The 13,800-nt window shown below is 37.8% G+C and overlaps 1 protein-coding gene across 2 annotated transcripts in view; it reads left to right on the top strand.

Moving 5' to 3' along the window:
• LOC136878965 (putative fatty acyl-CoA reductase CG5065) overlaps positions 1 to 13,800 on the top strand; it is a 129,430-nt gene that overhangs the window by 82,398 nt on the left and 33,232 nt on the right. The window contains exons 6-7 of one of the 2 annotated variants that reach the window (XM_067152612.2): positions 2,329 to 2,521; positions 12,679 to 12,729. In XM_067152612.2, coding sequence (XP_067008713.2) covers positions 2,329 to 2,521; positions 12,679 to 12,729 — 244 coding nt within the window. Of the gene's footprint in view, positions 1 to 2,328; positions 2,522 to 12,678; positions 12,919 to 13,800 lie in introns of both variants that reach the window. The other variant, XM_068228891.1, reaches the window with a different exon arrangement.

Genomic DNA, 13,800 nt, shown 5'->3' with positions numbered 1-13,800 from the left:
TACTAAATTTAGAGTTAAATTCAAAACAGTTGTCATGAAAGGATAACACCAATTTCAGGAAAGTTAAATTTAATAAAGGTATATAAGGATTACAGACAGATGAATGATCTGGTTTGGTATTAGGATTAATTGGAAATAAAAAGGAACCAGTTATTAATTAAATAAACAGAGAAGGATAATAAGAGAGAAATGAAACCAATATCTTAGTACAGTGAAAATACATAAATGTTCCCCGGGAGCAGAAATCAGGAAGGGAATGGCCTCCCAAATATAATTTACAGAAAATCACCACACAAGGAAAGCATAGGGATCAAACCCCAAATAATTAAGTTAAGGGAAGTTTGAAACAAGGTCAGTAAAAATCACCACTGACACTTCAAGCCCAAAGAAACACAAGGAGAAACACTCCTTAATTCAATAAAATATATTAATTGAATACTGGTGAAACTCAAGGGTTGACAGAGTAAGTCAACCATGAATTGGTGAAAACAAATATGAGGACAGTAACTATCACCACTAAATCTTTTAGGTCAATGTTAACTCAAAGGAGAGAACACTCCTTAATTCAATAATAGTAAATCAAACGTAACAGAATAGAATAAGTGATGATATCGACGATCATCAAACAAGCCTTGGATTAAATGAGTAATCAGTAAATATTAGCACAGACTAAACTAGCCTGAGCTCAAGTGAAATCAACACCAAAGTGTCACTGCTCACAATCAAATCAGACACCAGATTTCATTCGCAAAACAAAAAATCTCACATTAGTCACGAAGATGACGAGAAAAAATGATGACATGCGAACAAAACATGTGACAAATCACTGCAATAATAGAGGTGGTTTCATTTTTCTCATTACATACTTCATTACAATTAATGATTACCACCACAAGGTGAATTACGTTAAAGGTTAGCTTTCAGAACAGAAGGGTATAATAAGTAAAAGCCCAATGGTATTTAAAATCAAGGTGAAATAATACAATCTAAGAAGTCAGCTGAAAGCTCCCATTAAAGATAATACTATACCAATAGTATCTGACATAAGAAGAATAAATAAGCTTACATAAAAGGATACAGATTTACCAATGGAAAAGTACAAGTTTGAATGCCTTCAAAACAGAAGGACCAAATGAAAATTACTGATCATGGAAAATACTAAAACCACAAACCAGAAGAGTAATAGGATTTGGAAAAGGGTCATTAAATGAAGTTAACAGAAACAGCTATAATATAATATAATATAATATAATATAATATAATATAATATAATATAATATAATATAATATAATATAATATAATATAATATAATATAATATAATATAATACCAAATACACCAAGGAATGCCGGTGATCCAAGGGAGGTTGGAGCGGAAAGGCAGATCAAAATGATAAGACGATAGATTTACATACCGAACAGATCAACAGAAGAAAGGTAAAATAAATCCTTTATAAAATTCCCTCCCAAAAGGGGGGGGGGGGGGGTGAAAACCGGGATAAACCCCATAAATATAACGCAGCCTACACAGCATGTCTGTCTCATAGAATGAACAGAGATCAACTGCCAATATGGCTACCCCAACACTCACCAAGGCCATCCATATTCCCGTTAGTAATAGCAAGAACGGCCCCCTACAGAGTTCTCTCAGAACAACCACATTGAAAGCTTTAGATAGGGAAGAATGGCGGAGTATGGTTCATCGGCTAGAGGGCTGAATATTGATAGTCACGACACCTCAGTCATGAGGAAAAACGAAGAAGAAGAAGAAGAAGAAGAAGAAGAAGAAGACGGGGAGGAGATAGACCAATCATGTGCAGAGCACATTACAGGACTATACGGAAAATGATCCGTCCAGTTCTGCTTACGTATTAAGAGGGACATGATTAAAGAAATATTAATGTTAAAATATCCTTACGCAGACTTTCATGATAAATAGCCATTAGTGGCTGTTGAGGGCATAATGACTGCTTGACAGAATGTGTACAGGTTTGTCATTTCATGGTGGTCGCTGTGATGGGGACCATTTCAAATGGGATGTTTTAGCAGGACAATACCTCCCCTCACACTACAGGCATCCCCAGACAGGCTGTGTATTAGAGCTTGGGGTGAGCTTGACCTGTACTGACCACAGAGGTGTCTGAACGTGTAATCACCACATCATGGTAGTTACACCCTTTCATGGTGGCACAATTTTGCATTTCCCCTAGTGCAGCGTATATCATTAAACCATATCGAACACAGATTAATGCCAGCTAGAAGTGATTTATTTTCAGCTCCACAGGTTTAGAAGTAGAAATTGAGGCAAATTACTTTGTTTGCTTTCCAGTGGTGGCCACAGCTGAGGAACCCATTCCTGGTTACAGTGACAATTTCAACGGGCCTGTAGGTCTAGAGGCAGCAAATTTCACAGGTATAGCCTTGGTAAACTTGGTGGATCCTGATGTGGTAACAAACTACATTCCAGCTGATATCACTGCAAGAGGAATCATTATCTCTTCTTGGCGACGGACTCATCTGCTGTAAGTATTCATCTTCTTCCTCTTCTGTTTGGTATTTCAGCAAAGTCGTCGTCATCATCATCATTAGTCCTTCCGTCATGACTGAAGGTTAGGTGACACATCTGTGGCCCTGTCTGCTGTTCTTACTCAGTCTTCTGTTATTTGCAGTAACTACTCTAATGTGAAGTGTGTTGTTTCTTTGACTTGGTCAATCCAGTGTTTAGGGCATCTTCCCCTTGAGCTTTACCAAAATAATTATTTCTTAATGTTGTCACTTGATCTTTGTTATGTGTCCAAAGAATTTGAGAATCTTATGGTAGTAGATCGATGAATAGATGTTCGCAACTTTAGTTCACAGATAACTGATGTATTTGTCTATTTTTCCATCCTAGTGATCTGTAACATTTTTCAATATGCCCACATTTTGAAAGTGTCAATCTTCATTATTATTAGTGTTTCTTTTTCTTTTATTGGATCTGCGCTGTGTGTATCTAAATATACAGTCACAAAGATTGTTGTGTACATTAATTCTAAGAGTAAATTTTCTGAGAACCTCCCGTTCTCTTCATCAGCTCACAAATTCAAAAACCTTGTAATATATCCTAGACCGCTAAAATTACATAATCATAAAATGTACTTTAAATACAATCTAAAAACTATGGTTGTAAAATTCTTGTGGCTCTTACACTTGACGCCGGCACCGTGGTGTAGGGGTAGCATGCCTGCCTCTTACCTGGAGGCCCTGAGTTCGAATCCCGGCCAGGTCAGGAATTTTTACCTGAACCTGAGGGCTGTTTCAAGGTCCACTCAGCCTACGTGATTAGAACTGAGGAGCTATCTGACGATGAGATAGCTGCCCCAGTCTAGAAAGCCAAGAATAATGGCCGAGAGGATTTGTCGTGCTGACCATATGACACCTCGTAATCTGCAGGCCTTCGGGCTGAGCAGCGGTCACTTGGTAGGCCAAGGCCCTTCAAGCGCTGTAGTGCCAGGGAGTTTTTCTTACACTTGACAGAGACAATGAATCACAAATTTGATAAACAGTGTGTCATGATCTTATAGAAATTTATAACAGTTATGATGTTCCAAATGTATTTATATCACACATTAACATTTCTTAAAAACATAGGTAGGTTTGTTCATGACATTGGATTACAATATTTAAAGATTAAGAGTGTTCCTCCTATTCAATACAAAGATATTAATTAATGTGAAAGAATCACATATCGTTCAAATGAGGTACTAGTTTCGGCACCAGATATGTGCCATCATCAGCCACAAAGTCAAATCGGGCAAACACAATAAAACCCTAAAACAACTTTATACACACTATAACATCTGCATGGATGAATATGAAATATGACTTTAAAACAACTTTAAAACAACTTTAAAACAACTTTAAAAACACACTATAACATTTGCACAGATGAATATAAAATAAAATATGGTAGATGAAGTTGCATTCCATTTTAAAATCCGTTAAAATGATGACTCCGTTATTGTACACCCATGGCGGTTTGTCCAGCTTATATATAACTTTAGTTTTCTAAAACTGTTCAATTATGGTGCGAGGTTTATTGTCATATGAAGTTGACACTGTGTGTTCTGTAGTTTGGTTCCGGAAAATAAACGTAAATATGAACTTGGTAAGATCCAAAGAATTAAATCCCACTTCAATGTGGGTTGAGGAACCTGGGGAAGAAATTAGAAGTCGAATTAGGCAAAAGATCGGAAGGAAAGATCAAAAAGAAAAGTCTAGAAAAACCCAGAGAATACTAGAAACGAACTCACCTTGAGCAGCCTGAGTAATCGGCAGACAGAGCTGGACTGATGGATGCAATTATAAGGTTAAGGGGCGAGGCGTAAGGGAGGAGAGGGGAGGGGTAGAGGCGAAGCAACTGTCACGGAGCTAAGGTGGAGCGGAAGGATGTGGTAGTGGGGGTAAACGATGTGGATATGTACTGCGTATGGTTTGAAAGATCAAATTGTTTTTAGGTGGTCTAATATTTCTTAGCCATTTAATTAAGAGATCATAAAGAATATTAGTTTTCTCGGAAATTTCATTTAAATTATAGTTAGGGTTGAAATATTGATCGCAATGAATGAAACAATTTTCGACGATGTTCATAATTGGCCCTTTGTTTGCTATTTGAAGTATTTCAAAATCATGTTCTATATCAGTAAACTTATGATTTGAGTCGTGAATGTGTTGGCCTATAGCAGAAAACTTGTTATATCTTACCGCGTTGACGTGCTCTGAATATCTGGTTATGAAGTTGCATCCTGTTTGTCCCACGTAGGAGGCACTGCAGTCGATACACTTGAATCTATAAATTTCAGATTTGGAAAATCTGTTAGAGGTGTTGACTGATGTTGAATTATGTATAATTTCTGAGGTCCTATTATTAGTTCTGAAGAAGATTTTTATGTTATGTTTTCGAAAAACATTGGTGATTTGATGGATACCGTTGTTGAATGTAAAAGTAGATGAAACGTTAGTGATAGGTTTTTCTTTAGTGAGAGTAGTTTTGGGCCGGTGTCTAAATTTATTGATTATCTGTTCTATAAATGATCTGCTGTAACCGTTGAATTTGGCGATTGCTCTTATAGTGTTGAGTTCCCTATTGAAGTCTTTTTTTGGACATAGGTATCGTGAATGCACGATGGACCATGTTATTATACGCTGCACGTTTGTGTGTTTGAGGATGTATGAAATCTTGACGAATAGTATTGGCAGTTTGTGTCTGTTTTCTGAAAATTCTATATGAAAGAGCAGATGGATTTCTGAGAATAGTTAAATCCAGAAAATTAATTACTTTATTATTTTCGGACTCAAGTGTAAATTTGATGTGGGGGTCAATATTGTTTAGTTCTTGCAGGGTAGAGGTCGCATTCTTGATTTCTTCATCCATTATAACAAATGTGTCGTCAACATATCTGGCCCACATGAGGATGTTTGGAAAAGTATTGCTATTTATTTTTGTATATTCCAGAAAATCTAAATAAATGTCCGCTAGAATTCCCGAAGCGGGTGATCCCATAGCCAGTCCATTTTGTTGATAGATGGTTTCATCGAATTTAAAGAAATTATTGTTGATGACCAGTTTCAGAAGAGAAATAAAATCTTGTATTTCTAATTTGCTGAGAGAGCTCTGTTTGTTAAAGTTATCTTCAATAATGGAGAAAAGTTTGGTTGTGGGTATGCTTGGATACATATTTAGTATGTTGAAAGAATGAAGGGTATGATTGGGTTGTACATTAAATGACTTCATTTTTTCAACTACTTCAGTAGTGTTCTTGATGGATTTTTAGAGAGAAATTTATAGTTCTTAGTTAAAAATCGTTGAACAAATTGCGCAATTTTATATAGGGGGCTGGGTTTATAGTTAATAATAGGCCGGATAGGGACGTCAATTTTATGTATTTTAGGGAGGGCTTTAACTGTGGGTAGACCTGGATTCATATTTAATAGTTTTGATTTTTCTTGATCTTTAAAAAGAAAAGATATATTCTTTAATGTTTGTTTTAACTGTCGCTGTATTTTCTGTGTAGGATCTTTATTGATTATTGTAAACGTGCTGTTGTTAAAAAATTCTTTGGTTTTAGATATGTAATTAGTTTTGTCCATGATAACTGTGGTATTTCCTTTATCCGCTTTTGTGACAATCAGATCGTTATTTTTAATTTTCTTTTTGAGTTCCGCGATTTGTTTATGTTCGGAAGTAAAATTATTGGCATTAGAATTGATAGGGGGATTTCTTTTATTTACTTTATTAGAACTGAACATTTTATTTAATTTTCTTTTTACTTGAAATCTAATTTCGTCTTGATCTTCTAGCGGCATTTTATTGATTGTAGCTTCCGACTCAATCATTAAGTTAGTGACTGCGTTTATTTCATTCATATTAGGCCAATTATGCTTTGGACTCTTCGCTAAAATGGCAGTTTCTTCCGTGGTTAAAATTACGTTCAAAAGATTGACAACAGGAGGATGGAAATTCTCGATTGAGTTTCTTTGCAAACTAGTTTCTTTGGGCTGAGTTTTTGATGCATTTCTGTTCATTTTTAATGCAGCTAATTTATTCTCTAACGTAAACTGTTTTCGTGAGAGTACGTCAACCATTTTATTATTAACCAGATTTAGAAATAAATTCCATTGAGTGCCAGGAAGCAGATTGGCCGCTTCAAGGTGAGTCTCGTAAAGTTTACTGTTTAAAAACGATTTTTTCTTATATAAAAAACAAAGTTCGTGTTTCAACCAAATTTTGTTCGTTTTTTGTTGGGCTTGAACGGAATGTGGTGCGGTACGATGTTTTTTGAGCGTTCCTTTCAGAAAGCTCGGTGTTAAATTGTGCATAATACATTGCTTCAAGAAGCCAATATCTTTGCCCAATTTGGCGACTTTAATTTTTAAACCCATATATTGATAGGCTTTTCTTTTTGCCTGGTAGGCATTTTCATTAATATTTAGAAATTTCATGATCCGTATTGAAGTGGGATTACAATATTTAAAGATTAAGAGTGTTCCTCCTATTCAATACAAAGATATTAATTAATGTGAAAGAATCACATATCGTTCAAATGAGGTACTAGTTTCGGCACCAGATATGTGCCATCATCAGCCACAAAGTCAAATCGGGCAAACACAATAAAACCCTAAAACAACTTTATACACACTATAACATCTGCATGGATGAATATGAAATATGACTTTAAAACAACTTTAAAAACACACTATAACATTTGCACAGATGAATATAAAATAAAATATGGTAGATGAAGTTGCATTCCATTTTAAAATCCGTTAAAATGATGACTCCATTGTTGTACACCCATGGCGGTTTGTCCAGCTTATATATAACTTTAGTTTTCTAAAACTGTTAAATTATGCTGCGAGGTTTATTGTCATATGAAGTTGACACTATGTGTGTTCTGTAGTTTGGTTCCGGAAAATAAACGTAAACATGAACTTGGTAAGATCCAAAGAATTAATTCCCACTTCAATATGGGTTGAGGAACCTGGGGAAGAAATTAGAAGTCGAATTAGGCAAAAGATCGGAAGGAAAGATCAAAAAGAAAAGTCTAGGGAGATAATGATAAGTAATAATCTAGAATCCACTCCAGCATATGAGGCCCACATCGAACAAAGACAGCAAAAGCTTGCAGCAATAGATCCAGACTTCTATGAAACTCCTGCAATGAACACAGATGTATGGAAAGAGTCCAACTTTGAACTCTGACATGTCTTCACGCGGACTGCAGCGCATGGCTTGCACCACAGAATTTGTCACCAACAAGGTTACAATCATGCTTCAACCCAGTGTTCCTGTATGCTATGCGGCTTGTATTGCCCACAGTACCACTTGATTGATTGTAAGGAGAGGATAAATTCCCTGAATTTCTATGCAGACAATGATAACTTTCAAGGGACCGTATAACCATTCTTTGTTAAAAGTACACAGTGTGTTTAATAAATCTATATTTAAATTTGCACATTCATATGCAGTTTACATTGCAGTTCTGTTTACCTTTTAAGCAATGAATAAAATTTGAACAATGCAACCATTACGCGATGAAATTTTAAAATAGATTATTTTATTGAAAATACAGTAAGGGATGTTTTAATTATGAGGTGAAATACTGAACCGTATCCCCTGTCATAAAAGTGGGCTAGCTACAGCAGAAAGAGTGCGTGGAGTGGTTCGATATGATTGGGCGAAAATAAAACAAGCTACAATATGAATCATACTAAATTAGTACCTGGACAGGGTCTACGATCATTATTCTAGTGAATAAGAACCCCCCCCCCCCAAAAAAAAGCAAAGAAGGATTTATTCAATAAAACATAGATATCAATCATACTAAATGTCACAAATAAAAGAAAATTAAACAAACTAACGACCTCTCTGGGCCAAAGAAAAACTGTGCCGAGCACATGATTTGAAAAATACAAGTGAATCAAATTTACATAAATCGAGTTATGACCCGATGAACAAACATTTGTGAACTCAGGGGAAATGTACTTGGATACGCGTTACATTCGAGTGGTCTGTCATCGCCGCTGAACTTTCTAATTTTATGTCTAACGTTGTCAATACTCAAATTGTCCAAGAAAATGCTGTGTTATCAAGTAAATACACTATTAGGCAAATACACATTAACTTGATATAAACACAGTCCGATCCAAATATATTCGGACACTGGGATAAATAAACCTCTTGTTCAAGCCATCCTACTCTCCCTTCCAAAAGAAAAACACAGACTCTAAATATGGCCCGAGCCGTATGCAAATGAGAATGGTTTAGAAACCTTACAACCCAGCGACTAGCTTACGAGCTAAAATAGATGCACATTTAAACAACGTTGGTTAAGCAAAATAAACAATAAAACTCAGGTCACAACACCATCAGAAAAACATATGTACACACACACACCTGTAAAAAAAAAAGACACATGGGAAAATACATATCATGGGATATATATCGGGGTTCTGCTCCGATATGTGGGCGTAGACCAACTGCGCCTGGCCCGGCACAATAATTCCGACTTGCACCTTCACTGAAAGGAATGCACACAGCTGTGACACACAAACCAAAACATGATTGGCTAGCAAGGGGCTGCAGGTTTCTTAGAATTGTTCTAACAGGCTGGACTCAGTGGCTCGCTGTCAGCTAATGCCTTCATTCATTCACGGCTGGCGGATCCCAGCCAACTTGGCCTGCCTGCCTTAGGTCTCCCTACCCGAGACAAGGTTCCTTTCTTCACAATAACAAGCTCGGCTCTTTCTTTCAATAAGCTCACATCACCAGCCGGCTAATTCACATGCGATAACTCCCCGATCCCAGCAAATACATAGGGCTACTGCCTATATCATACACATATCTGGCCTCACTAGCCATTCCGGGCTACACGAGCCATTTACTCAACGTAACATGGGTTCGACCCCCACTTAATTCAGCACAAATGGGCGCTCCGGCCTCTTGGCTTCAATCCCTAGGTAAACTCTCCTAGTTTTGACCCTTCATTATCCATATATAAGCATCCTCTAGCCTTACAACTCGCCTCACATAAGTCCGACCCGTATCAATTCCAAAATCTGCTTTCCCTGCATATCTAAAGATCTTAATTCACTCGACGGTGTCCACAGCTCTGTCGCACGTCATAAATGGTACCTGAAATGCATGCTGCATGCAGAGATGACAAGAAATAAAGGATATTTAAAAAAACATCCTTCTCTAATCCTGATAACATGACACTTGCTCCCATGCGACATTTAAGATTTAAGGCCTAAAAATTTGTGTGAGGATGCTATCCAATAAACCTCAAATAAAAGAGTAGTACATGCAGATTAAAAAAAACATGTCATCAGAAAATAAAAATCACACAACACTAACTATATCCTAATTATTCCCTTTAATTCCCAACTATCTATATACCACACTCACGTCCCAAGCTAATATATGCTATAGCTTATGAACACATTTACTTTACTGAAGTTAAATCAAGACAGACGCCTCTCTGGCTGACTTTAAATATGCACAAATATTTACATAGAAATCTAATTTGCCTACAGTATATATCTGATAACTACAACATGCTAATAGACATTAGAAAGCTTAGCTTTGACGACAGGAATCAGCAACGGCGGTCACATGACCGCTGGTGTCATTCAGGCCTTAGCCTGACATCTCAGCGATCTCCAGAAATCGAAGCCTCGTCCTCTCGAGTCCAAAGACGGCCATGATTCTCCAGTAGACCTTGGTATCCTCCAATGTAGTTGTTGTGGAAGTCTTCTTCTTCTTCGCCGTTTCTTTATGCAACGAGCACATGGGATCCACCTCTAATGATTAGGTTGCAGTTTGGCAACAACCTGTGCAACAGAGTTACAGTTAAGTATATGCACCATTATATTACGGGAACCAATCCCGGGCAGTTTCCTGTCCTTCACAATGGCAATATAAAAGACGGTACGCACACGACATGCACGCATTCCGCGCCCGCGTCCCAATCATTCGTTGCTAACGTGAACAAAGTACATACGTGAGGCGCCTCAAATATAACGAGCACTCACAGTCTGAAATTAGCAACGTATAGTCATTCACCAGCCCGCACCCTGGCGACTACTCAATTACAAATGTTTTAGACAGAGGTAACTCTCCAGATCATTGTTTATACTATGTAAAACACTATAATTAAAACAAACTGAGCTTCTAACATGGCGTGGCTTCCCCCTTTACAAGTTCTTTTATCAACCTTCCTTTGTCTGTCCTGCCAAAGAGCTTCGCCCCGCTCACCCTCGGCTTCCGGTCCAACAATCAAACAAGGTTCAAACTAGGCTATTGGTTTGAACATACTACACATGAAACAGGCATAATTACACAATGTTATTATTCACAGGCATATGGCAATTCAAGTCTCGTTTTCTCCATATGAATAAACTGTGGAATATGGCTCCGTGACGGATATCATCTGACAGATTCCAATGAAATTTTATACCAGATTGGGTCAAGTTGTCTCCATTACGCTTGCTGTTTGCCAGCTCTGGAAGCTCGGTTCTCCCCACTCCAGCACATGGTTGGTTGACAATTTTAACCAGCGGACAGAATCTCCATGCCTACAAGTCCTACGGTTTCGTTCAAACTAGAAAAATTTTCGTCTAACCCTGCTTGGTACCGACTTCACTCTAACTAGGCGCAGTATAGCTTCCTAACGGCCATTGTCCTCCTACATACAATAATCCGTTTTCTTAAATGAACCCCAAGAGTTACTCATAATAATATGGGGCATATGGTGATATGTTACAATACGGTACATAAATGTATATTCATGTCCACGTCCTAAGGTCAGGTCCGCCCGCAATGGAGGTGAACTGCATGTACCGTAACTTTTTAACTAAGTACCAGCCCTGCTGCCAATCTTAAAAATCTGGCAGTAGTGAGGATAGCAGCTAATAGCACTAATCGTTACACTACACAGGCGGCACATGGAAAATGGAGAGGCCCCATTGTGTGAGTTGGGAGTAGAAGTTATTTAGGAACATACTATATTGTTTTACACTTTATTTTCTTCTACGCAAATGAAGTACATTACACGTCAGTTGTTACGTCCACCTTTCAACATAATCTTCTTATAACTGTATGCACTTTTGCCATTGATGTGTCAGTCTCCTCAGACCTTCCTGGAACCATTCTTTCGGAGTGCTGCGTACCCATGTCTTGACAGCTGTGTCCAGTTCTGCAAAATCCACAAAATGGCAACCACGCAGAGGTTTCTTCATGTTCCCGAACAGGTGATAATCACTTGGTGCCAAGTCGGGAGAGTATGGTGGGTGTGGCAGCACCGTGAATTCCATTTGATCAATGGCAGCGGAGCCATATCTCATGACCAGTCACAAGCCTGCCCATGAAGTCGGCTGGATCTTGATCATGGCGTTGCAAAAGTTCTCTGCACATGTCCACACGTCTCTGCTTTTCGTCTGCAGACAAGAGTCTAGGCACCCACATGGATGACACCTTCCCCAACTGTAAGTGGCCGTGCACGATCCGCTGCAGGGTGTTTCGGCTAATTCCCGTGGCTGTCTCCATTTCTGTAAATGTGATGCATTTGTTTCCTTGGATGGCCTATTCGACCTGGGCAGTGTTGGCTGGTGTTGACACTGTCACATTCCTTCCAGAACAGGTTCCCTTGTCCACCGGTATGCGCCCTGTTTTCCAACCTTCCACCCAATTGTAAACTGTTCTCCACAGACTGCCACCAAGCGCCGATGATTTGTCACACCTTCTATCCATAGGGTATAGCACTGTCCCTGATGGTTGCTTTCCATGTTGTCTGCTCCTACACTGACAGTGTTGTCATGAAATGGCTATGACGAGTGCCTTCGTTAGCCACTGTGCGTGTGCTGCTACCAAACGGTGGAACAAGACACTAGTTACACGTCACCACCTTCAAAAAGTGAAATGTGAACCATATCTGGACATACAAAAAATAAAGTGTAAAACAATATAGTATGCCCCTCGTACTTCATTCATATAGGCTTACAAACTGAAGTTGGAAGACATGAAAATATATATACTGGAAATGTATGTAATGAGTGTTTACTTATCTAATAACTTACAGTATTTTATCAGTCCATGAACCATATTATTTATTAATTAATTTTGAAACAAATCTATTTTCAGGTCTCAACTGCTGCCCGTATACAACTGCTGTGTTCAAGATATTACGCCAAGGTTAACCTATCATACTTTTAGGGATATGGGCCTGTCAGTGCAAAGAGAAATTCCATTCTCTGCTATATATTATCCACTGAAAATTCCAACAAAGAGTATGCTCTTGTTTTACTCTTGTTTTTACCTTCTTCAGCTGCCACTTGCTGCTCTGTATGATATAATTCTTCCACTCACAGGAAGAAGTATAAGGCAAGTGGGGAATTTATTTATTTATTTATTTATTTATTTATTTATTTATTTATTTATTTATTTATTTATTTTATTTATTTGATAATCAGTCCACACTATGTAAAAAGTATGAAATTATAGTAATTGAAGGAGTTCTTTGATGGGTAAATGGAAGTGTAAAAACGCTGTATGAAAATAAGGGAATCCTGTATAACAAAGTGCTTTTAATTATTAGTTTGGTATTTTAGAGAACACCGTATTTACGGAAATAATCCCTGAATATTTTTTTTTTTAAACTGAGGCACAAAATTGGGGTACGGGTTTTATTTGAGTCACGCTCCTGGCTCACCTAGTTTTCGATATTGGGTATACAGTTATGCTTTGTGTAACCACAGATGGAAGAAAACCGCCCCCATGTGTCATATTTAAACGGATAACAATTCAGACTTTTAATTTACATTTTTTTTAAATAGTATTTTATACAGTGATTTACATTCAAAATGTCTCCATGTACAGTAAAATGCATCTTCCGGAACATGCAGGGGTAGCTTTCCGCACTTTCACTCACTTCGGTGTGTGGACAGTTTGTTTCATAGATGCTAAGTTTGAGTAAAATCATAATTCTTTTGTATTCAGTGTTTTAAGGAATGCTACAGTATCACATAACAGGCAATGTGCGAAGAAGCAGAATCCACAAACAATGGTGATTCTCTTTGGCGATGCCGACAGTTGGCGAAAAGCATGGCTCATAATTATAATCAATTTGTACGCAATGAACAATATTGTCAATGCCAATGAAACTGCATTGGTTTTATTTATACCTAGCCCAAACAGACTTTTTAAAAGGATATGGGGTCACTGTACTGTGTTGCAACACAGACAGAAGTGAAAGACTTCCTCCCC

This window comes from Anabrus simplex, chromosome 8, assembly GCF_040414725.1.
Source record: "Anabrus simplex isolate iqAnaSimp1 chromosome 8, ASM4041472v1, whole genome shotgun sequence".
NCBI lineage: Eukaryota > Metazoa > Arthropoda > Insecta > Orthoptera > Tettigoniidae > Anabrus > Anabrus simplex.
The sequence above is the reverse complement of the archived record's forward strand: the minus strand, read 5'-3'. Positions and strand labels throughout refer to the sequence as shown.